Genomic DNA, 23239 nt, shown 5'->3' with positions numbered 1-23239 from the left:
CCCTGCACCTCCAGTGGGGCCTGTGCCTCACTGAGTTCATAGGTCCAGGCGGCTCACCAGAAACCTGCTCACTGAACACCAGGCCTCGCTCATGGAACAGTCTCACACCAAGAATCTGAGGCTTTCATTGACTGCGTAAAATTGGTGGCATATTCAGTGGCTTCTTTCCTTTTTCTGTTTTCAGAACTTTCTGCTGATAGTTTGATTCAGTGATTCTCAAAGCACATTCCCAGATCAGCTTCAGCATCACCTGGAACTTCGTTATAAATACAGGTCCTTGGGCCCATCCCAGACCTACTGGATAAGAACCTCAGGGGTGGGGCCCAGTGGGAACCACTGATTTGGACACTGTGGAAAAGTTTGATCTTTGTGTTTGTTCCCCACTGAAGCAGCCTCTGTCTCTTCCTGAGGTAGGCCTAGGCACAGAGCAGAGGTTACTTGAGTGTCAGGCCCCATACTGGGGACCCTAGCTCCTGGGGTGAGGCAGCTGCACCGCCCGGGGCACTGGGTGTTGAGCGGAGAAAGCTGCTCTGGGCCTCAGCTTGTTTGGAAGTGCAGGCTTCCTCCACCGTCACCTCCTCCTCTGGTTCTTGGTGAGGAAAGGGGGCTGCTGTTTCTGCTCTGCGTTCCGCAAGATTTGTGTGATACTTGGTCTGCCTCTTTAGGAGGTTGTGGTACTTACAGAGTCCTGGAGTTCTGGGTTTTTAACTCATTTTGCAAATGAGAATTCATGCCCACGGTGTTAAATGACATGTCAAAGGTCACTGAGAGGCAGAGCTGTGACTCAGTGTCTACCCCACACCAGCCAGCGCAGCAGCAGCTGCTGGGACAGACCCTTCCTCATCCTTTGGAAGTCAGTGCATTTCTGGTGTTCACCCCTATCACTCTACTCTGGCTCCTCTTTATAAATGAGGGTGACGTGTGTGTGTGATGAAGTTACTGTGGTGTCGGTGCAGTGACGCGGCCTTCATAGAGCTGCTTGTTCACCCAGTTCCCTTGGAACACGATGTGGAAGTTTTGAGGGTGAGAAAGTAGGACCCCACCCCTGCCCCCTGCCCTGGAATTCAGCACAGCTGCAAGGGGTCATGGGACTGGTCTCAAACATGACGAGATGGACAGATGCCCGCAGCCAGTGGCCACACGTCTGCAGTGAAGCTGGGCCCCATGAGGGCTGTTGTTCTTTTTTTCCACAATATTTTTGTTTTGTTTTTTTAGCACATAGATTTTTAAATTCTTCGGGCAAATTATGCTTTAAGGGGAGCACACAGAATAGCAAGCATGTCTTTTCTTAGAACGGATGTGTGCGCACGCGTACAGTTGACTCTGGAGCAGCACGGCTTGAACTAGGACTGCCCACTTATTCATGGCTGTTTTTCAGTAAATACACAGTTGCCCCTCCATATTCTTGGCTTTCACATCCTCAGATTCAACCAACCTCAGGTTGGAAACAGTATTTTTGAACTGCTCTTGGGAGTCTGGATGCGAGGGCCAGCTGCATGCATTGTTCTAGGCCATTTTATTCAAGGGGCTCGAGCATCCACTGATTTTGCTGTTCATGGGGGTCCTGGAACCAAGTCCCTGCAGGTACCGAGGGATGACTGGGTGTTTGGAAGTCAGAAAGTTACCACAGATTTTTAGCTACAGAGGGTAGGGTTTGGTGCCCCTAACCCCCTGCATTACTCTAGGGTGAACATTGTACATGCTCTTTTCCCCCCCAAATGGGCAGGATCTTGCTGTTGGAAATGCTCCTAACCTGTGACAGGTGATTGGCGGGCATGTGGAAAGGTCCTTATTGTGAAACATCTGATTTCCTGGAAGAGCCATGGGAACACATGGGTGTTAAGACACCAGGAAAAAGAAGGGTGGGTGTGGAGTCATGCAGAGACTCTGAAACCCAGAGTTTAGTTCAGGGCTATGTATTTTGTTTGCCTTTGCAGGTAGCCCTTGTCTCTGTTACCAGTGTGTGGAGGTTGCCTTCTTGGCAGGTACTAATTCTCCTTTTTTTGCCCTTTGCTTCTCCTGCTGCCTCCCAGGTTTCGAAGGTAAACGGAGTCACTCGAATGTCATCTCTGGGTACAAGTGCAACCAGTGCCAAAAAGATGCGCGAAGTCAGACCTTCACCGTCCAAAACTGTGAAGTACACTGCAACGGTGACTAAGGGGACTGTCACATACACCAAAGCCAAGAGAGAACTGGTCAAGGAAACCAAACCCAATCACCACAAGCCCAGTTCAGCTGTCAACCACACAATCTCAGGGAAAACTGAAAGTAGCAATGCAAAAACCCGCAAACAGGTGCTATCCCTCGGGGGGGCGTCCAAGTCCACCGGGCCCGCCGTCAACGGCCTCAAGGTCAGTGGCAGGTTGAACCCAAAGTCATGCACTAAGGAGGTGGGGGGGCGGCAACTGCGGGAGGGGCTGCGGAATTCCAAGAGGAGACTGGAAGAGGCACACCAGGCAGAGAAGCCGCAGTCGCCCCCCAAGAAGATGAAAGGGGTGGCCGGCTCTGCCGAAGCCCCTGGCAGGAAGGTGGCGGCAGCCCTAGCCCCGGCCCCGGCCCCTGCTCCGGCCCCGGTCCCGGCCTCTGCCCCTGCTCCGGCCCCGGCGCCGGCCCCGGCGGAGAGAGCTCTGCTGAACGGACACGTGAAGAAGGAAGTGCCCGAGCGGAGCTTGGAGAGGAACCGGCCGAAGCGGGCCGCGGCTGGGAGGAGCACGCCGGGTAGACAAGCACACGGCAAGGACGGCACCTCCTGTGAAAATCGTTCTACCTCGCAATCGGAGCCCTTGCACAAGCCGCAGGAGGCGGCAGCCAAGCCCGAGAAGGGGGCCGGCCGGGTCGGGTGGGCGGCCATGGACGAGATCCCCGTGCTCAGGCCGTCGGCCAAGGAGTTCCACGACCCACTCGTCTACATCGAGTCGGTGCGCGCTCAGGTGGAGAAGTACGGCATGTGCAGGGTCATCCCCCCTCCGGACTGGCGGCCTGAGTGCAAGCTCAACGACGAGATGCGGTTCGTCACGCAAATCCAGCACATCCACAAGCTGGGCCGACGCTGGGGCCCCAACGTGCAGCGGCTGGCCTGCATCAAGAAGCACCTCAGATCTCAGGGCATCACCATGGACGAGCTCCCGCTCATAGGTAAGGCCCTCCCTGCCCACTAGCCATCCGTGATGCCAGCTTCTCTCCCTTTTCCCGGGAGGATGCACTTCCCTGGCTCATTGGCTGCTCAGGGGGAAGCTGGCGCTCCTGGGCATTTCTGGTAGTGGGGCTCATGCTCTCCCGCGGGGTAGTCACCTACTTCCTGCAGGGGCTAGAGCAGGGTCCAGGGCGATGGGATGCTGCCCGTGTGGATTCTTCTGCTGGGCTGGCTGCCCTGGCAAAGTACCAGAGACTCGGGAGCTTAAACTGCAGGAAGTCCTTGTCTCATAGTCTCATGGCTGGAAGTTCAAGATCAAGGTGCCAGCCGCCCCGAGGCCTCTCCCCTTGGCCTGGTGACACTAGTCATAGGGGTTAGGACTCACCCTTTAATTTGCCTTTTTAAGGACCCTCTGTCCAAATAAGGTTGCATTCTGAGGCACTGGGGTTAGGGCTCAGCCCATGAGCTTTTGGAGACCTCAGCCCATCTTCTGTCTACTCCTTGTCTCTCTATCCTCATTTTTACTTTAGCTTCTGTTTCTGTGGGGCCAGGTTGGCCCTCATGGAGCCCCTAAGTCAGGGGACGCACACATTTCTCCCGAGAGGAGGCACAGCTCTGGCCAGATGGTTGCAGAGCTCAGCTTGCTGACTAATGGGTGTGCATTGGCATTGAGTGACCCTGGGCCCCCAGCCGCATCCATTCACAGGCCTTGAAGCTCCCTGTCCGTGTCTCTCCGGGACCCTGCACCTCCAGGATTAGCTTGCTCTGTTAGGGCTGAGTGGGCTCTGTGGACTGGGTTTCCTTTGAGGACAGCTGGGTAAGGTCACCCACTTCCCTTCAGCTCTAGATCCATGAAAGGAAATTGTGTGCTCCTGCCTCCGTTTTGGAGATCCTGATTTTTCAAAGGCTGGGAGAAAAGGAGACATTTAACAGCCATTTAAGTGTCAAGAATTGGCAGTGAGATGGCATTCCTTGTGAGACAAGGTTTCATTATTCCTCTCAGCAGGTGCCTGCCAGGCTAATGCCTGCATGAGAATCACTTAATTTGAAGGAATTCTTGGTTTGTGGTCCCTTGTCAGGGATGGCCTGCAATGGACAGTGACCTGGGGCTGTGGGAATGGGCTGAGCAGGTGAGCGTGTCGGGAGCTTGGTGTTGGTTGTGCCCTGTGTGCACTCCGGCCATTGGGTTGACTAAGAACAGCACCAGGTCCTCCCAGCTGTAGTGAGATGTCCCCAGTCTCACTACCCACCCCGAGTGGTGGTCTTTTAGGGATGGTGGAGTGCTCAGGTGGTGATGTCATGATGCCAGCTGGCCACCTTTTGTTCAGAGTAGGATTTCTTTAACCGTGACTCCCTCCCATAGCTGCAGGAGTCAGGTACAGTCACCGGTGTGTGTGTGTGTGTGTGTGTGTGCACGCGCTCCTGCTCCTGCTCTTTGTCCCAAGTGTAAAGCATTGTCACTGTCTGTGAGAGGGGTGCTGACCTGCCCGTTACCCACAGAGGCCTCGGGTGTGGGTCTGAGCTCAGGTGTCTTAAAGTGCAAGAGACTGAATAGTTTTTTTAATTTTTTTTTTTTAAATTCTCACCTGAGGACATTTTTTCCATTGCTTTTCAGAGAGAGTGGGAGGGAGGGAGAGAGAGAGAGATGCCCACACACACACACACACACACACACACACACACATTCTCTCTCTCTCTCTCTCTGATTGGTTGCCTCCCACATACCCCTGACCAGGGCCCAGGATTGAGTGTGAGACCAAGGCCGGAATCGAACCCGGGACCCTTCAGTCTGTGGGCGGACACTCTAAGCACTGAGCCAAATTGACTAGGGTGGGACTTAGTAGTTTTGAAGCAGTTTGCCAGAATTCACCAACAGTGGATGGGAGGCTGCTGTTGCAAGGAGTGGGGTCAGCTCGGACTAGGTGAGGGAGGTGCTTTGCTAGTTAGCAGCATGGTGGCCCTGTGAACAGGCTGATAGTGGCAGTGAGGAGTCTTGAATGGATTTGCAAGAACGGTAAATTTTGAAGTGCTATTGATGATAATCTCAGAGAAAAAGGCAAAAATATGGCTGGCCTCCCCTCTAGTGGGACCTGTGATCAGAGCCACTGTGGCCACTGGGGTGACAGGGCAATTGCAGGTGGGACTTGGAATTCAGTAAGTCTAGCTTTTTTCATAGCCAAATAGCCCTTGGCAGAAAAAGGTTCCCCACGCCTGGTCTCGATCGTCACTGTGCAGGCGTTCCAGCATATTTGAGTGGACGTGCATTTTTACAAATTCTGTAACTTGATCAAGGGATGTAGTGAAAACTTGCCTCCATCCTTCTGAAATCAGCAGTCCCTCTGAGTGCACCATGGGGGAAATTGAAGGGCAGACTGTGTCAGGTGCCCTCCTGAACAGTGCCTGTCTCCCTTGAAATCTGTGGGATTGAAAATAACCTCAGGGGGGGGGGGGGGGGGGGGGGGGGGGGGGGGGGGTGTGTGTGTGTGTGTGTGTGTGTGTGTGTGTGTGTGTGTGTGTGTGTGTGTGTGTGTGTGTGTGTGTGTGTGTGTGTGTGTGTGTGTGTGTGTGTGTGTGTGTGTGTGTGTGTGTGTGTGTGTGTGTGTGTGTGTGTGTGTTGGGGGTATTAGGGACAGTGGGACAACACCTGCTGTGTGTGTATGTTCCAGGTGACATTGGGACATGGGTGTGGCTGAGTCGCACACTCAGGCCCTGCTCTTCCTTCACCAGGGATGGGGCTGCTGCTCCTGGTCTCATTACACCTGTGTCCGGGTGTGTTAGAAGGACGTACACCAGTACGTGCTGCCCCTGTTGGAGGGGACACTGGAATGTTCCTCCCCATGGATTTCCATGCCAGCTCTCACCTACCATCGGCCTCTGCTTAAATGTCACCTCCTCTGGGAGGCTTTCCCTGGTAATCCCACCTAAGATCATAGCCCCTGTTACTCTCCAGCCCCTCAGTCAGCTTTATTTATCCCCTTAGTGCCCAAAATCATCTTAAGGTCTGTCTGCACAGACTAGCTCCCTGGAGATCAAAGATGATTGTCGGCTGTTCTGACCCCACAGCCCCACCACATCCTGGCACACACGGGCACCTGAGGATTCGGGTGAATGACAGAGTCTTGTTCATGGTCTTTTTCACTGACCGTCCCTGTGTTTTCTCCCCTCACCATCCCAGGAGGCTGCGAGCTCGACCTGGCCTGCTTTTTCCGGCTGATTAACGAGATGGGCGGCATGCAGCAAGTGACTGACCTCAAAAAATGGAACAAACTCGCGGACATGCTGCGCATCCCCAAAACTGCCCAGGACCGGCTGGCCAAGCTCCAGGAGGCTTACTGCCAGTACTTGCTGTCCTATGACTCCCTGTCCCCCGAGGAGCACAGGCGGCTGGAGAAGGAGGTGCTGATGGAGAAGGAGATCCTGGAGAAGCGGAAGGGGCCCCTGGAGGGCCATACGGAGCACGACTACAACAAGTTCCACCCCCTGCCCCGCTTCGAGCCCAAGAACGGGCTCATCAACGGCGTGGCCCACAGGAACGGCTTTCGCAGCAAGCTCAAGGAAGTGGGCCAGGCCCAGCTCAAGACGGGCCGGCGGCGACTCTTTGCTCAGGAAAAGGAAGTGGTGAGAGAGGAGGAGGAAGACAGAGGCGTTCTCAGCGACTTCCACAAGTGTATATATAAGGTAGGGCCCCGGTGGGGCCGGGAGCGGGTGAGCGGGGCCCCCTGGTGCCTGGTGGCGCCGGGCAGGGGCCGGCCGCCGTGATGTGCTCTGGGGCCTGAAGCCACCAGACCATTTTCCCTGGGAAATGTACTAAAGAGAAGTGTCTGCAGGGAGCTGGGTGCTCAGGACCCAGCCTCGGGGCATCGGACCAGCTGCACTGACTGCCCGCTGGGCTGAGTTGCTTTCCCACTTCAGGCCTTGGATTTCCTTTTTCATGAATGAGCAGAATGTGTACCCAGGTGCCAGGGATGCAATACCCAGGATGCAGATGCAGATGCAGATGCAGTTCCTCCTCCCCCACCCACTGTTCTGAGCCCCCCCCCCCCCCCCCCAAAGCATCCCCATCTCAGCCTGGAGGACTCGAGCTGCCCAGTCAGGCCTGGGGGCTCTCGGACAGTGATGGCCCAGACCCTCTCGGTTGGAGTGCTAGTTTTCTTTGCCTCCTTATTTATTTCCTGCATAGTCCACCGTCCCCCAGCCCAGCTTGGCCAGTTCCTTCCTTGGAGAGAGGCCCTGATAGAGCTACCACCTCACATCTCACCCCTGAAGCTCTGCAGAGGGAGGAGGCAGGGAGAGCCAGCAAACTGAAACAAAATGTGCCATGTTCCCAGTTCTGCCAGATCTTAATTGCAGTACCAGCCATCCCGCTAGACTTGCTCCTCTGAGAAGCGAGGCAGTCATGGGCACTGCCCTTGGTGGCCCGCCTGCCTTTGCTCAGCAATGGTAACCGTGGCCTCCTGTTTGGCTGATTCTAAAGCCAGGCTTGGGGCTACCTCCCTCCCCTGCCTCTCAGGGTGAGTGGGCACGCAGGGCAGAGCTAAGAGAGGCCTCTGCTGGGTTACCTGGGCTTTGACAGGTGCATGGGCTGCACCCAGGGGTCCCTGTTCTGGGTTTACTAGGACAGAAATGTTCTGTGGTGAGGTCCTGGCAGCCCTTGCTCACAACCCTGCTCCCACCCCATGAGCCTGTTGGGGGGTGTGTGTGGCGGGAGGGGTTCTGCTAGGTTGAAATTCTGCTGTGGATTATCACGCCCCAGCCACACTCCCCAGGTTCCCATTGCCGCCTGGCCTGTGCCGCCTGGTTAAATTGATGTGGACCTCTGACACTGGGCCCATCACAGACACACGGAGCCTGGGACTCGTGCCAGTTGTGCATCTGTCCTTGTTGAGTCTATGCTTGGAAGTTGCACCTCTGGATCCACTGCCACATTATTTTTCTGTTGGGCTTTAGCCTTGCCTTGCTCTCTGGAAGGAGGTTGTCTGGAATGGTTTCTACCGTTAGACCCAGAAGGGTTCAGTGTCTCCATCACCTCCCCGTGATGCCTTGCAGAGATGGTGGGGGTGGGGAATGGCTGCCCGCAGCTTGCTGAGGGCCTCCTTCTGTTTCACATTTTAAATGTTTTATGAAAAGGGAGAAGGTAGCCTGTGGACTGTAAATTCAGGAGTGCTTTGGGCTATGTTTCCTGGATGTGTGCCTGAGGAGCCTCCTCCACTGAAACTGCTCATTAAAGCCCGTGACTCTGAATAGCCAGCACATGAAATAAGATATTTTCTACTTCTGTTACTTTTTATTTAAGAAGGCCAATTTTATGAGAGTGAGTTGGGTCCAAGCAAGAATATTTTTGAAAGCCAGTTTTGTAATGGGTATTTTTAGGTTTCATTGCAAAAACCTATGAGCTGGGCTGTGGGGCATCTGGTGGCCGGGGTGCTGCTCAGCAACTGTGGTGTGCACACTGGGACACTCGAGTCATGTTCTCGAGGCCCTTGGGCACCCTGGGGCCATTGACTGGTGTTTGCTGGGTGTCCTCTTGAATTTTGGGCACTCTGCCTTAGTGCAAAACTAGGTCCCTCCTACTTGTTAGGTTTTTGTTTTTATTTACTTTTAAAAAATGTTTTAAAATTGGTTTTAGAGAGAGGAAAGGGGATGGGGAGAGGCATGGATGTGAGAGAGAAACATCAATCAATTGCCTCCGGTACACACCCTGACCAGGAATAAAACTAGTGACCTTTTGGTGCACAGGACAACACTCCAACCAGCTGAGCCATACCCCCAGGGCAGGTTTTTATTTTGTAGTGAACAGAATGTACGGGAGTATTTTCTTTGAGTGGGAGCCCCATGGAGTCAGTTCTAAAGCTGAAAAGCAATAGCAAATGCCAAAACCTTCGCACTGGCTGCTTGGACTATCCTACAGCAGAAAGACTTCCCCATGCTCTAGAGCTGTTACCTCCTAGGGAAACCTCTCACTACTGTCCCTTCTGCTCCTCAGGGCACTCAGCGCCTCCTTGCAGCTCCCATCCACAGGCAAAAGGAAGCTCCGCAAAGCCAGGGGTTGTGTTGGTTTCGAGCACTGCTCTACCTGCAGCCCCTTGAACTAGGCCTGGTACACAATAGGTGCTCAGTACGTATTTCTGTAATTGAGATACATGTACCTGGTCAAAAAAGACTGAAAGGCATGAGTTCTACAACCTTGTCTTTGCACAACAAAACCCATTCTGTAGAATAGGTTAAAATAGGATCTAACCTGGGATTCCCAAAGTAGAACAGAGAGCTGTGTGATAAACGTGAGCAGGTGATTTTGAATATTACTGGGAAACGGGCAGCGGGGGCGGGATGCTGGATATCGGAAGGCACTGCCCACTACATGCCTCCCTGGGGAGGTGTGAGTGGGACAGCGAGTGGCTACTTTGGCAAGACAGTCACCAGGTTACTTCTGTCCCCCTCAGATCCACGAAGTGAGGTTGCATGTGTGGCTGGTTTTCTTGTGGCGAGGGCACTCAGGGTGTAGAAGTCGCCCCAAGTTTCTCTCTGAGGATCCCCCAGGCCTCTCTCCTGGGCCCATCTTAATGCTGTTAGTTTCTTCACTGGCCCACAACCTTTATCATTTCCTTACATGGTTAATATGAGGAATTCTTCTCTCTCCGCATTGTATCCATTTCTCCAGAAAGTGAACACTGCTGCCGACTCTGCCTCCTGGTGCTCAGCCCCCCTCCCTCCAGATGCCGGGTCTGTCTGCTCCTGGTGCCATGAGCATGGTGTCCCCTTATTCCCTTGTTGGCACCGAGGAGCCTGCTTCGAGAAAGTTTTCCTGCCTCCTTTGCTTGCACTAACTCGAGCATAAGCTGCCCGCCCCAGCGGCGGGGAGGCGTGGGCAGAGCCTGCGGCTGGGGTTGGCCTGATGTGGGTTAAGGCTTAAGCTGGACTCCCTGTTTCTGTTTTCTTTCCAGGGAAGGTCTGTTTCTTTAACAACGTTTTATCGAACAGCAAGAAACATCATGAACATGTGCTTTAGCAAGGAGCCCGCACCAGCTGAAATTGAGGTGAGCTGAGCTCTTCCTGCTTGCAGGCTGGGGCGTGACCTCCTGGGGCCTTGTGCCCTGAGGGGACCTGAGTGGTTGGCTTGTCTTCTGATACTGGGGCAGCCAAAAGTTTTACCTCTTGCTCATCTAAACTTCTTCAGAGTAAAAAAGGTAGAGCGAAGAGAGTGAGCCTCCCCCTGGCTTGTCCCTGACTTACCCCAGCCAGAGGTGGAGAAACACGGAGGCCGGGGCGAGCCGGGCGCCACCCCAGCTGGCCGCACCTCCCCGTTCCCTGTGTGTCTGTTACGCAGGAGAATGTTTGGGATTCCTTGAAACCGTAGTTGTGCTGTGCCCTCTCCCGTTTTAGTTAGTGGGATTGGCAGAGTGCCATTTTCGTGCTCCTGCCAGCTCTGTTCTTTGAGTTAGTATGAGGTTGGAAAGATAGTGAGCACCTCTGTACCCAGACCAATTAGGGGGATTTTGTGTGAGGCGCTCCAGGACTGAGACCGGGTCTTTTAGTCACCTCCCTTTGGCCAGGGCCCAGCTGAGCTGCTGTGAACTTCCAGACGCTGACATCGGTGGGCCCTTGGCAGCACTTGGTCCTGTCAGGGAAAGAAACCAAACTTGCAGCGCTTGTTAAGGGCAGCTGTGGGCGGGAGCAAGTTGTGTGAGGGCAGTTTGTCTTTTGATGTCTAACAGGCACCACGTCATGTGCTCTTCAGTGATGGATGCCACCTCTTCTGCATAAACCCAGGCTGGCCGCTAGGGGCCCAGCCATCCTGATGTGACCAAGTTTCCCCAGGAGTGGGACTTGCAGGACAGTCTAGGCCAAACCAGGACACCTGGCCCCTACGTCAGGGCCATGTGGTGCTGCGCTTCCAATAGTCCTCATCAGCCCTTCCCCGGCTTGGTGGATTCAGTGTCTGCAGCACCGCAGGCATCCCTTTAGGTCGTGGGTCTCTGTTGATATACAGTCTGCCCCAACTCTGGGCTCTGGCTGCTGCCTGAGACACCCTGCACCATCCCCCAGCTGTGGCCCAGCCAGGGCCATGTTCATCAACCACAGTGTCAGCCAGCCCGATTCTGGGACATGTGTGGCCATCACAGGTGCTTATGGCATTTGTGGTAGAGACGTCAAAAGAAAGGAACGTGGCTCTTTGGAGAAAGAGACCTTTGTTGCCCAACATCCATCCTTGTGGCATCTTGAAGGTGCAGGTTCATTGCCATCCACAGCATGAGGAAAGCTGGGCTTATTTTAGTTTCCTACTTGGGATTCATCTGAAAGTCCAGCTTTCGCTTTAGTTGTTACACAGTATTTAAACACAATGGGAATGTTTGCTAAAATTCAGACTTTTTGTCTGAGGCTGTCTAGCTTCTGGGTCCTTCAAAGAAGGCCAGGACTTCCTTTGGCCAGTGCTCAGCAACCGGAGTGGCCCTCACCTAGTGGTGGGTCCCCTCCCTTCCCCCACAGCCTTGTTAATCTACCAGAAGTTGCTGTCAGCCTAATATACCAGTGGCAGGGCCGGGACTGGCACCAGTCCCCTCAACCAGACTGTTGCTTCCTGAATCCAGGCATTTGATGATGTTGAATTTATTCTTGGCATAGTGTGGACATTCCACCTTTGGCTTCTCCATTCACCTGTTGTTGACACGATTGCTTTCACATTTTAGCTGCTGTGAATACTGCTCCCATGAATGTGGGTGTGCAGGTATCTGTTGGGGTCTCTGCTCTCAGTTCTGGGATCTATGTGCAGAGGTCAACTGAGCATTGCTGTCCTACTCAGTGCTCTCTTGGAGACTGTCCTGTGATGGGCTCCTTCATCATCCACTAGTGTCCCCGTGTTGTTAGGCTGAGCTGTGCTCTGTGGCCCAGGCGCAGCGGAGGCTGACTGCCCCTTGCCTCCTCCCCACAGCAAGAGTACTGGAGGTTAGTGGAGGAGAAGGACTGCCACGTGGCCGTGCACTGCGGCAAGGTGGACACCAACACGCACGGCAGCGGATTCCCAGTGGGAAAATCAGAACCATTTTCAAGGTACAGTGGGATTCCATTGTCCACATTCTGGGGACGAGGTGGTTTTCCGCCAGCCTGTGACACCCCCCCTTCTCCTGCAGGCATGGATGGAACCTCACCGTCCTCCCCAATAACACAGGGTCCATCCTGCGTCACCTCGGTGCTGTGCCTGGTAAGTCCTGGGGTCCCTGCCTCGGCAGATTGCAGAATGAGTGTCACCCTGCTGGGAACTGGAGCTGGGCAGTTTCTCTTAAGCATAGCCGGAAAGGGATGGGGGGATTATGAGTAGAGTATATATATTCAAGACACTGATTTGCAGGAAAGAGAGAAATAGGGTCAGAATTGAAGTTGGTGAGTATGTGGAAAGGTGGACCACATCACAGCCTCTAGAAGCTGGGCAGGTGCTTAGTGGCCAGCTCTTCACCTTGAAATTGGTGTTTTCGGAGCTGCAGTCCTGACTCCTTAGGACTACTGCAGGCTCCTGAGTGATAGATTCTCTGTAGGTGTTTGGAAAGCCAGGTGTCACTGAGGGCTGGGACCTGCACACCCAGGTGGAGGCGAGTACTCAGGGACTCTTCAGACCCAGCTTTGTGCTCCCGCCTCCAGCATTAGTTCGGGTCTGGTACCTCTGTTCTCAGCCTTGGGGTCCAGCCCATGGCTGCTGGTTATTTGCCAGCAGTCTTCATGGTCATGTTCCCTGGGGCATCTTGCTGCCCGACTTAGGCATTGAGATGCTCTTTTACTGCTGTGTGTGCCGTGTCCATCTTGGCCTCGCTTCTGCATAGCAAGCAGGAAAGAGCAAGTACCTTCTCACTGGGTTTGTCTGTCTGGTTTTGAATCCCGTTTCTTTCTCTTTGTATTTGGGGAGAAGGAAGTGATTTCTGATGGTGGTTTCTCTGAGACGTTGCCATCCTTCAGAATGCCGCTTTCTCTCTTTACGTTCTAGGAGTGACAATTCCCTGGCTAAATATTGGCATGGTCTTTTCTACCTCATGCTGGTCTCGAGACCAAAACCACCTTCCCTACATTGACTACTTACACACTGGTGCTGACTGCATTTGGTGAGTACGCGGCCCTGCGGCCGGGAGGCGGGGGCGAGGCGGGTGGGTGCCCTCTCGGCACCTCCCAGCTCTGAGCCTTCGAGAGCTGCTTTTCTGAGAGTCTGGAGCTCCCTGCCCGAGCTGCCCAGCTGGGGTTTCCCACCCCCACGGGAGGGGTGAGAATATTTAAATGGTTCTGATGCTGACTACCTCTTCATGTGCTCATTTATGTTCCCTCTTTTTTTGTCAGTTGCCTGCTTCCATTTGATTTTTTTCCTAGGATATTATTTTTTGTTGATTTCCAAGTGTTTGTTTCATGCTAGGGATGAGAAATGGGAAGAGAGTCACAGTGACTGGTGGTGGTGACCATGTCGTCAGCCTGCCCCTAACCGTGAGGGTACTCTGCTCTCTGGCCCTCTCCGGCCCCGTGGGCGGTTGTTTTCAGTGTCTCTGCAGCAGAGTCTCCCAACCCCTGATGGCTGAGGGGAGAGTCATTTTATGGGAAATGGAGTTCTTACTGTGTCCAGACACACACACTGTCTCCCCTGCCCATGTCTGTCTGTCCCGTGAGAGGCGGCCTGCTTCAGTGCCCACCTATGAGCCTGATTGTCACCTCCAACCAGGCCTGATCTGTGGCTGGCTCTTTGGTTCCTTTGTTTATAGTGGCAGATGGGAAATTACTGCAAATAATCAGATGTCTTGTCATCTGACAGTCTACTGGCTTCACGTTCATCCTACACTGGCTGTGTTTATTGTCCTAATGGGGTAATTAGGCACTTTCTTTATTTAAGATAAACAGAGTCTCATCACTAATGTCCACGCTCTAAGCAGCCGGCATCTGCAGCGGTCTCATTATGACACCCCTGCCTCCAGCCAAGTCAGAGTGAGGTAGCTGGTGAAGTGAGCAGGACTGGGAGCCTTTGTGCGGAGGAGGGTGGCCTTCAGTGCCCTGCGCTGGCCTGTGAGTGGTGGTGGCGGCCTGTGGAGGCTGAGAGGGACAGTGGCCTTGGGCAGAGTATGTGTAGACCGTGCAGCCGAGAGGAGAGCAGGTTGGTTCTGGTTCAGGGCGCGAGCGGCTGCTTGGACTGTGGGAGAGGGTGTGGTCACTCCTCCCCGGAGCCCCAGTGTCCTCCATGTCGTTTCCCCAGGAGAAGCTGCTGTGGACAGCACTGGGCCTGGCTCTGGGTTCATAGGTCCTGAAGACCGCTCAGAGCCTGGTGTGCTAGGGTGCACGTCGAACAAGGTGACAGGAAATAATGGTTGAATTAGAGGTAGGGAAATGGCGAGTCTGTGGACTTTCTGAGGGCTAATCCCTTTACCTCATTGATGGGGATGTGATCGGAGAACTTTATGGTTATGGTTTTTCCTAAAACATGTGATTTAGGTTAGAAACCCTGGGTTTAAATCACAAATCAGTAACAGGATATGTTGGCATTGAAACAACAAGAACATAATAAAAACCACTTCATTGCTGCAGCTGAAACAGGATTTGGCCTCCAAGTGAAGGATTTCATCACAGACACCTCAGTGCGGCTGAGAGCAGGCGGCCTGCCCGCTGGGCCTATGGGAAGGTGCCAGGTTGGAACCGGGCCTGAGGGCTGGATGGTTGTCCACAGTGACTGAGCAGTGCAGCCTCACAACGCACTGGAGCTTCCCTAACCCTGACCCGCTGTTACTGGGGCAACGGCTGCATGTGCTCTGCAGCCCTAAGTCTTGTCAGGACACTTGGGACAGAGAGCGGGCTGTGCTGAGATGTCACCTTGCCCAGGGCCCACTCGGCAGGTGTCCCGCTGCAGCCCACTCATGCCCGTGGGTGGGGGACAGGGAGGGCCTTGAGGAGCCTCACATACTTGCCTTATGCATGCCGACTGCCTGGCACCTGGATTTCACATTGTAGATGCCCCTCTCTGGGACATCAACAGTAATTCCTTCACTCCTGTGATTGTAGTGAGATTCCAGGCTTTTCTGTCACTTAAAGTCTGTCTACATCTTCAGCCTCTCCCCCCACCCCCTCTTCCCTGGTGGCTCCTTTGCTCCAGCCAGGGGTCTGTTGTCCCAAGCCTTCACCCTATAGCTGCCTTCTCCGCTTAGCTCCCGTCCATCACTTGGTCTGTGTGGCACAGGCCTGTGTGGGTCTGGTTGTCCCATGTGTTTTGCCAGCTGATCCCGGGCTGCCTGGGTTCTGTTACTCGCAGCTTCCTTGGTGTGGCAGGCCTGGGTTCTAGGGGTGCCCTCCTCTCATTTCACCATTTCTCAGCAGCTGCAGTGTTGGCCCGAGCGCTGCAGTGAGGCAGGACTCCTTCCCTGACTCTCTCTGTATTTGGAGAACTGAGGGGTTCTTTTACCTTTCCGGGTCACCCAGCCCTCGACTCTGGAGCCAGGAGGTTGAGCTGGGCCAGGCCTTCATGAGGTGGCCCAGGTTGGAGGGCCGAGGGAACCGCGTATTCCAGCCCCAACTCCTAGTGCTGCAGCGCCTCCTGTTAAAGAACAGTGTCAAATGCCAACCCAGTGATGAGACACAGCCTCGGAGCACTCACGAGAGGCTAATTGTGTCTGCAGATGTGCCTGGATCTGATTTATATAGGGTTTTAAACATCTGTTTTTGATTTGAAGGCTTTTTGGCTCACATATAGGTCAGATCTGCATAAAAGATGAGCATGTGGTTTGGCTATGCTGACGGAAGTGGTGGTGTTGCCTGGGAGTGGGGTGGATGTGGGCCTGGGAACCATGGTGCCAGGCACTGAGCGGGGGCACCTGACCGATCCCAGGACGTGGTCCCTCCTCTGTGTTTCAGTCTCTCCTCTCCTGCACCTGAGGCCGCTTTCCAGGCCTGTGTTTGCTAATTTCACCAAGGGAGGACTCAAGGTGGGCCTAGCATGTGCTCCCCAGGCAGAGGGTCCTGGTCAAGTGTCTGTTTCTGCCTGTCTCCTAACTGCCCAGGTATTGCATTCCTGCTGAGGAGGAGAGCAAGCTCGAGGACGTGGTCCACACTCTGCTGCAGGCCAACGGGACCCCAGGGCTGCAGATGCTGGAGAGCAATGTCATGGTACATACAGCTCCCTCCTGGCACTGGGATGGGCCATGGGCATGGGGAGGGCAAAGCTGTTTGACATTTACCTTCTGGGCTGACCTGCCTTTCAAAGGCACAGTGGACTGCAAAGCGAATCCTTAAGGCATCATCCAAACTGAATGTCCAGTTTTATGGAAACCAGACTAAGATGTTTTCCTGAGATCACCTAGGATAGTGGGCCCGTGCACACGGCCTTTGAATCTGTTTCAGGACTGGTTTTGTGTGTGGAGATGGAGTGCATGGTGAGGCGGGGCCTGATTTTGGGTGGGCACTTGGCATCTGTTGGTACCGCCACTCCCACCTGCTGGGCACCTGGATGGCTGAACCACAGAACAGAAATGCTCGACCTTACAGGGAGGGGCACAAAGGCTTCTGAGCCCATTTTCAGAAAGTCATGGGGCTGCTGAGCTCCTTGGAGGCTTTCCAGCCTTGAGCTCTGTTCTGACACCTGAGCTGAGACCTCTCTGGCCACTGCTGACCCCTCCCTGTGTCTCCTTTTTCTGCTGGGCCCCTAGCTGAGCAGCAGCCCCTTTGGGGATGCAGGTTCGAGGGTCCATTGTCTGTATCCCTGTGGCTCTGCCTGGCTCTGGAGTCAGCCTAGTGATCTTCCCAGATTTGGGAATTTTTCCCATTCCCACTCCTGGCAGTGCTGGGCAGGGACAGGAAGGGCTCCAGTGTGTTGTGTAGGGCTGTGTCCTCTTATAGTGGCCGTGCCCCTGGGTGGCTCTGTTGTCACTCCTGGTCCAATATCAGTTTAGATCTTCCTTCACAGAAGAAGCTCCAGCCCAGAAGGGGCCCCAGCAGCTGTGGTGGGGCAGTGGGGACGGGAAAGTGGCTGAGTGCAGTCCTGCTGGGAGTGTGTCTCAGCCCCCACCTGTCTCCCCAGATCTCCCCAGAGGTGCTGTGCAAAGAGGGGATCAAGGTGCACAGGACCGTGCAGCAGAGCGGCCAGTTTGTCGTCTGCTTCCCAGGATCCTTTGTGTCCAAAGTGTGCTGCGGCTATAGCGTCTCTGAGACCGTGCACTTTGCCACCACCCAGTGGACAAGTATGGGCTTCGAGACGGCCAAGGTAAGCAGGTGATGCATGTGCTTTCACGGGGACACACAAACTCACAAGTCCCTTGCGTGCCTGTTCCTTTTTAGATGTGTTTAATTTCAGAAAATGCCTTAGAAAACCTCTAAGAGGTAGCGGAGAGGTTTTCCTAGGAGAGATCTGTTAGGGGCTTATATATATCAAGAGAGATTCTGAGCCTGGCTGGTGTGGCTCAGTGGTTGAGCATCGACCTAGGATCCAGGAGATCGGGGTTCAATTCCTGGTCAGGGCACATGCCCAGGTTGCGGGCTGCAGCCGATCAGTGACTCTCTCATCACTGATGTTTCTAGCTCTCTCCCTCCCTCTCCCTTCCTCTCTCTGAAATCAATAAAAAAATATATTTAAAAAAAAAAAGATTCTGAGTCCCATTGTGGACCCTCTGTAACATTGGGAGGATGGTACTTAAGGTAAACCCTTAGAATGGGGAGAAAGTCTCCCCTGGTTTCACATCGTGGCCCCTGCCGTGGCTGGCGGCACAGCGATGGTGTTTCCTGGTGTCTGGTGCCTTTCTCACGGGCAAACAAGATCGTTGTACGATTTTCAACTGCTTTGAAACCAAATGGAACTCAAAGTTTGAAAATTCAGATAGGCATCCTTGGCCCAGTAAAGGAAAAGCTTGCCTCGTAATGAAAATCTACCTTAAAGGGATGTGACGGCTTCTTTCAGGAAATGAAGCGTCGCCATATAGCTAAGCCATTTTCCATGGAGAAGTTACTCTACCAGATCGCACAGGCAGAAGCAAAGAAGGAGAACGGCCCCACTCTCAGCACCATCTCGGCCCTTCTGGATGAGCTCAGGTAACCAGGCCCGGGGTCCGAGACCCGGGCTCTGCGGGGTGGGGTGCAGCTACCGGCTCAGAATGGCAGGGCCCACCTGGTGCTTGGCCGGATGGGCGAAACCTTTGGGGTGTGTTTCTTTTTCTTTTTTAAATTTCTACTTGTTTTCACATTTGATATTTGGGGTCTGAATTTCCTGACGTGCTGATGGGAAAGGTTGCCCCTCTCTGTGGGAGTGACTGGGAGGTGGGCTCCACCTCTGATCCTAGCTGCACGTGGCCAGGGAGGAAGTGGTGGCCGCAGCCTCATTTCTAGAGGCCGGGGTGGGTACGGAGAGGCCCACAGAGCCCCCCACTCGGTTTTCTTGCCAACCTGCTCGTGATGGGTGTGTGAGACGCCACTGACAGCGGTCATCAGCTGCAGCCCGCCGGTTGCCGGCATCGAGGCCCTCACCCAGCTTCCATCCTGTAGGGATCGCAGGAGCTCTCCGCGGTTGAAGCAGACCAGGGCAGAAGCTGCGAGTGCCGCTGTTTGCGTGGCTTCCTGTGTAACCCTCTTTTCTTTTCCACCATGTAGCTTCGTGGTCTCTCCCTTCCGGGGGAGAGACTCAGTAGTGCTGATGGACAGCACACGGATTTTGACTCGTGTTGGTCGAACCTTTGATGACGATACCGGCAAATAGTTTGTTATATCCATTCTTGGCTCAGAGTAAAGGGCAGGGCACCCCTTACGTAGCAGTGAGGGGGTTGCCATGTGCGCCCCGGTGTGTGGCGCTCGTGTTAACCGTAGGCACAGCCTAGTCGTCAGAGAAGCCTTGGAAGCTGGGGGGTTGTCTGACCTTTTGACTAAAGAACACGGGTCCCCAGTTGGGGGCCTGGGGAAGGTGCGCACGTGCAGCTCACCCTCCCTCCGACAGGAAGGTGCCCCGGATGGGGTGGGCAGCTGGCTGGGGCGTGGCATGTTCCCTCTGAAGGTGAGGAAGGCGGCCAGGCCGCCATGCTCAGCCTTCTAAGGGCCGGCGCTTGTGCTGTGTTTGGACAGGGATACGGAGCTGCGGCAGCGGAGGCAGCTGTTCGAGGCCGGCCTCCATTCCTCTGCCCGCTACGGCAGCCACGACAGCAGCAGCGCCGTGGCGGATGGGAAGAAAAAGCCTCGAAAATGGCTGCAGTTGGAGACCTCAGAGCGGAGGTGTCAGATCTGCCAGCACTTGTGCTACCTGTCCATGGTGAGCCCTGGGGCCCCTGCCTCGGCCCCGCCGGCACGCTCGCCGAGCTGCCCTGCAGGCGGGGCTTTATGCTTGGGAAGCCTGTCGGGAGGCCCAGCCTTGGTGCCCAACCTGCAGGATCAGGCGCCTCATCCGCAGCGGCCAGGTCACAGAGCCGAGTGCGGGGTGGGCCCTGCTCCGCCCGTCCTCCCCCCACAGGGCTCTCCTCCTCACGCACAGCTACATGTCGGCAGGAGGTGTGCCTCCCTCCCTCCCTCCCTGCTGCTGCTGCCCTGTCACCCCGGTCCCCAGGCGCCCCCCAGTGAGGGGCTGGGCTGCCCCCACTCTGCTGCCCAAGTTGACATGGGGCCTCGTCTGACCTTGGCTTTTCCCATTTCCATTTGGCTACGTGACCGATCTCATTGCCCCTCAGGGCTCTGACATCTCTCTTTGGTTAAAACCAATGTTTCTCCTCAGCAGCACTCTCCTGTCTGCAGCCTCCAGCTGATCAGAGTGGCCTCCGAGCCAGCTCTTCCTCCCGCCTCTCCGTCTGCTGGCACAGCGCCGTCTGGCACCCCTTCTTCGGGGTGGTTTCAGCAGTGCCTGAGGGGCTTGGGGCCGCTCAGCGCCTCAGCCTTGCCTGTGACTGTACATGTTGCATTACCCCCACCCCATTCCAGGCCCGAGGAGCCCTGGCTGAGGTGACAGCTGGGCTGGTGTAGCCCTTGCCTCTGCTCTTGAGCTCAGCTGTCACCTCCCACTGGGCAGCTGCCCTGACACAGGTCTGTGGGGTGTCCCAACTCCCATTCACAGTGCTCCTCACACCACACGCCTCGGCCTGGCACTTGCGGCCTTTAGGGCTGGTGCCCTCCCCCCGTGTGGATTCTTCCTCCAGAAAGGGAGGCTGGAGTCGGTGCCCACCCCATACCGGCGTGGCACCAGCATCCCCCACACGCGGCGCATGTGTCGCTAGAGGCAGAGCAGGTTTCAGGCCTGACTGCGCTGCTCACCTGTGTGCCTGCAGAGAAGCTGGGTCACACAGCCACTCCTGAGTCGGGTCCTCTGTACCATCAGGGAGATGTTACAGCACAGAGAATGGGAGACACTGCGGTGTTAGTTTGCTGGGTCTGCTGTGGCAAATACCACAGACTGGGGGCTCAAACGAAGACACTTATTTCATCTCATTGCCGGAGGCTGGAAGTCCAAGATCAGGGTGTCAGCAGGCTTGGTTCCTTCTAAGGCCTCTCCCTCCCTTGGCCTGTTAGGTGCTGCTTTCTTCTCCCAGTTTCTTCCCCTGGTCTACCCTCTATGTGTGTCTCTGTCCTCATTTTTTTTTTTTTTTTTTTTTAAACATGTCTTTATTGATTTCAGAGAGAGGGAGGGAGAGGGAGAGAGGGAAGAAACATCAATGATGAGTCATTGATCAGCTGCCTCCTGCATGCCCCCCACTGGGAATCCAGCCCAAAACCCGGGCACGTGCCCTGACCCAGAATTGAACCACGATCTTCTGGATCCTAGGTTGATTCTCAGTCGCTGAGCCACGCCCGGCCTGGCCTAATCTCTCCTTGTAAGGACACAAGTCATATCAGACTAGACCCCACACTTATGACCTCATTTTACCTAATCATCTCTTTCAAGGCCCCGTCTACAAATAGTTACACTCTAAGGTACTGGGGTTAAGCCGTTAGCCTGTGGATTAGGGGTGGGGGTGGATATAATTCAGTGCATAACAACCACGTCTTTATCTAGTCTTTTTTTGTCCAAGTGCTTTTTAAAAGATAAAATTGAGAACCATGCTGTGTTTTAAAAGAAAATGTCGTAGTCTTTCTCTGGATCTTAAACAGATTTGTGAACATCACTCACAAAGACTGAGAGTTCTGTGTTCATTCCTCTCGCTCTGGCGTGGATTGTTCCCATGGGAATAGTAGCTGTTACTCCCCATGAGCATGACCGACACTGCTGTGGCCTCCGCGCCTGGCACTGGTCCACTCCCTTGCGCCCTGAGGACGGCACTGTATACACTCATTTGCATGCTGTCTTTCAGAAACCTGTGCCTCACCAGGCTTTTCTTATCAGCCTGAATATTAGTTTATAAAGCACCCATCCTAAAGTCATAGGTAAAAATTGAGGTTTTACTTTTATAATTTCCCTTGCTTGGATACCTAGGAAGTTTGTGGATTTTTGTTTACTAGGTTTCACATTTTTGTCCATCCCTGTCTCTAGCCCCCAGTGTCGTTAAAGGTGACGTGTTTCTGCCAGTAGGTGTCATGTCCTTACTCTCCTGCAGCTTGTGTTCTCATCTTTGCCTAGCAGCACTGGAGACAAGTCCTAGGTCATCCCCTAAATCTTTATGAAACGGCCGGTGAATTTCTTGCATCTTATGGCTTAAGGCAGCATTTCCTTTTTTTAAAACACAGAATTCAAACAGGACTAGACGTCAGAGTGGGGGTGAGAACCCCTACAAACCAGGCAGCTGTCCTTTCTACTTGTCCCTGGTCGATTGCCCATGCTGCCCATGGTGGGTCAGGCCTGCCCACATGCTGCCCACACGTGCCTCACGCAGCCTTGGGGCCTGGCATGTGCATTCACGGCCGCTGGAGGCTCTTGTGGGTGTGGCAGAGGGCCTATGTGGGTGGCAGAGGGTCAAGGCTGTACTGGTCGGTGTTTGGCCAGGGGTACTGGGTCCCCAGTGGGTGCATGGAGAACTTCCATTTTCCCAGCTGGACTGAGCTGTGATGTCCTGGCCGTGTTCCCTGAGACCTGCTCCTGCTCCATTCTCATGCCACCCTGCTAGGGTAGTTTTGAACAAAAGTCTCTGAACGTGAGAGCTTCTTTCTTAACAAGCATCAGGACTTCATCCCATCTTCCCCAGCCTAACAGCACCTAGATCCTCTCACAGGAAAGTGCAGCATAAATCTGGAGGGAACACGAGGCCACCCTTAGGTGCAACTTGGAGACAATCAGTTATTTGCTTCCAGTTGAAGATCTTGTTCCAGGTGATTATTTTTCCCATTAATTTCCAGTGGTTTTGAGTGATGGACACTCCTTAGCTTGGACTATAGACATCAGGGACAGGCTTCCGGTGGTTCCTGGGGCCTCTCCCCACGTTCAGTCGCCCCTCCAAGGCAGTCCCCCTGGACAGCAGGGTTTCGATCACCTTTCGAACCTCAGGAGTGTGTCTTCCTTGCAGGTCGTTCAGGAGAATGAGAACGTGGTGTTCTGCCTGGAGTGCGCCCTGCGCCACGTGGAGAAGCAGAAGTCCTGCCGAGGACTGAAGTTGATGTATCGCTACGATGAGGTCAGTCCCCGCCCAGTGCAGCCTCTGGGGTCTGGCTTCCTGATCGCAGGCAGGGGATGGCCACTGTGTCGCTTGCCCTCATTTTCTGCAGGGATGAGTGGGCCTGCCATCACCCAGCTTGAGCCAGTTTGGCACGGCCTGAGACCAAGTGCATCCGCATGGTTCTGGGTGCTTGTGGGCTGGACAGGGCCTGGCCTGTGGGAAAGTAGCTCTTTGTTCCAAGACGGAGGAATTGTGAGGTTCAGTCTGACCCAAGAAACCCAGGAACTGAAACTGAAAATTTCACTTTCATAAACTTGGTTTCATTCGGTTTTCTCCTCCATGTTAACCATAGCTTTGTAGGTGTGGGAGTCCTGTCCACACCTCCCAATGCAGGGGCGCAGCTCTGCCCTGGCCACCAGGGCCTCCTGTATAAGGGACTTGATTTCAGGATCTGGTGCTGGCATCCCCAGTGCCACACTGGCTGGCTGGGCTACTAAGGTAATGGGGACTGTGCTGTCACTTACAGCCAGGGCCCAGGTCCAGGAGGGACAGTGGCCTGCCATGTACGCCCATCACAGCTGAAGGGGACTGGTTCCCATGCTGACCAGCAGGGGAAGGT

At 54.5% G+C, this 23239-nt stretch overlaps 1 protein-coding gene across 1 annotated transcript in view; it reads left to right on the top strand.

Moving 5' to 3' along the window:
* JARID2 (jumonji and AT-rich interaction domain containing 2) overlaps nt 1-23239 on the top strand; it is a 243027-nt gene that overhangs the window by 214398 nt on the left and 5390 nt on the right. The window contains exons 8-18 of the mRNA XM_081144435.1: nt 2034-3135; nt 6309-6811; nt 10075-10167; nt 12060-12178; nt 12259-12329; nt 13104-13218; nt 16138-16243; nt 17154-17336; nt 18027-18157; nt 19178-19361; nt 22531-22638. Of these exons, the coding sequence (XP_081000561.1) occupies nt 2034-3135; nt 6309-6811; nt 10075-10167; nt 12060-12178; nt 12259-12329; nt 13104-13218; nt 16138-16243; nt 17154-17336; nt 18027-18157; nt 19178-19361; nt 22531-22638 (2715 nt within the window). The remainder of the gene's footprint in view (nt 1-2033; nt 3136-6308; nt 6812-10074; nt 10168-12059; nt 12179-12258; nt 12330-13103; nt 13219-16137; nt 16244-17153; nt 17337-18026; nt 18158-19177; nt 19362-22530; nt 22639-23239) is intronic.

Source organism: Miniopterus schreibersii, assembly GCF_964146895.1.
Source record: "Miniopterus schreibersii genome assembly, chromosome: 8".
Classification (NCBI taxonomy): Eukaryota; Metazoa; Chordata; class Mammalia; order Chiroptera; family Miniopteridae; genus Miniopterus; species Miniopterus schreibersii.
Note: the sequence above shows the minus strand (reverse complement) of the source record. Positions and strands in the feature narration are given on the sequence as shown.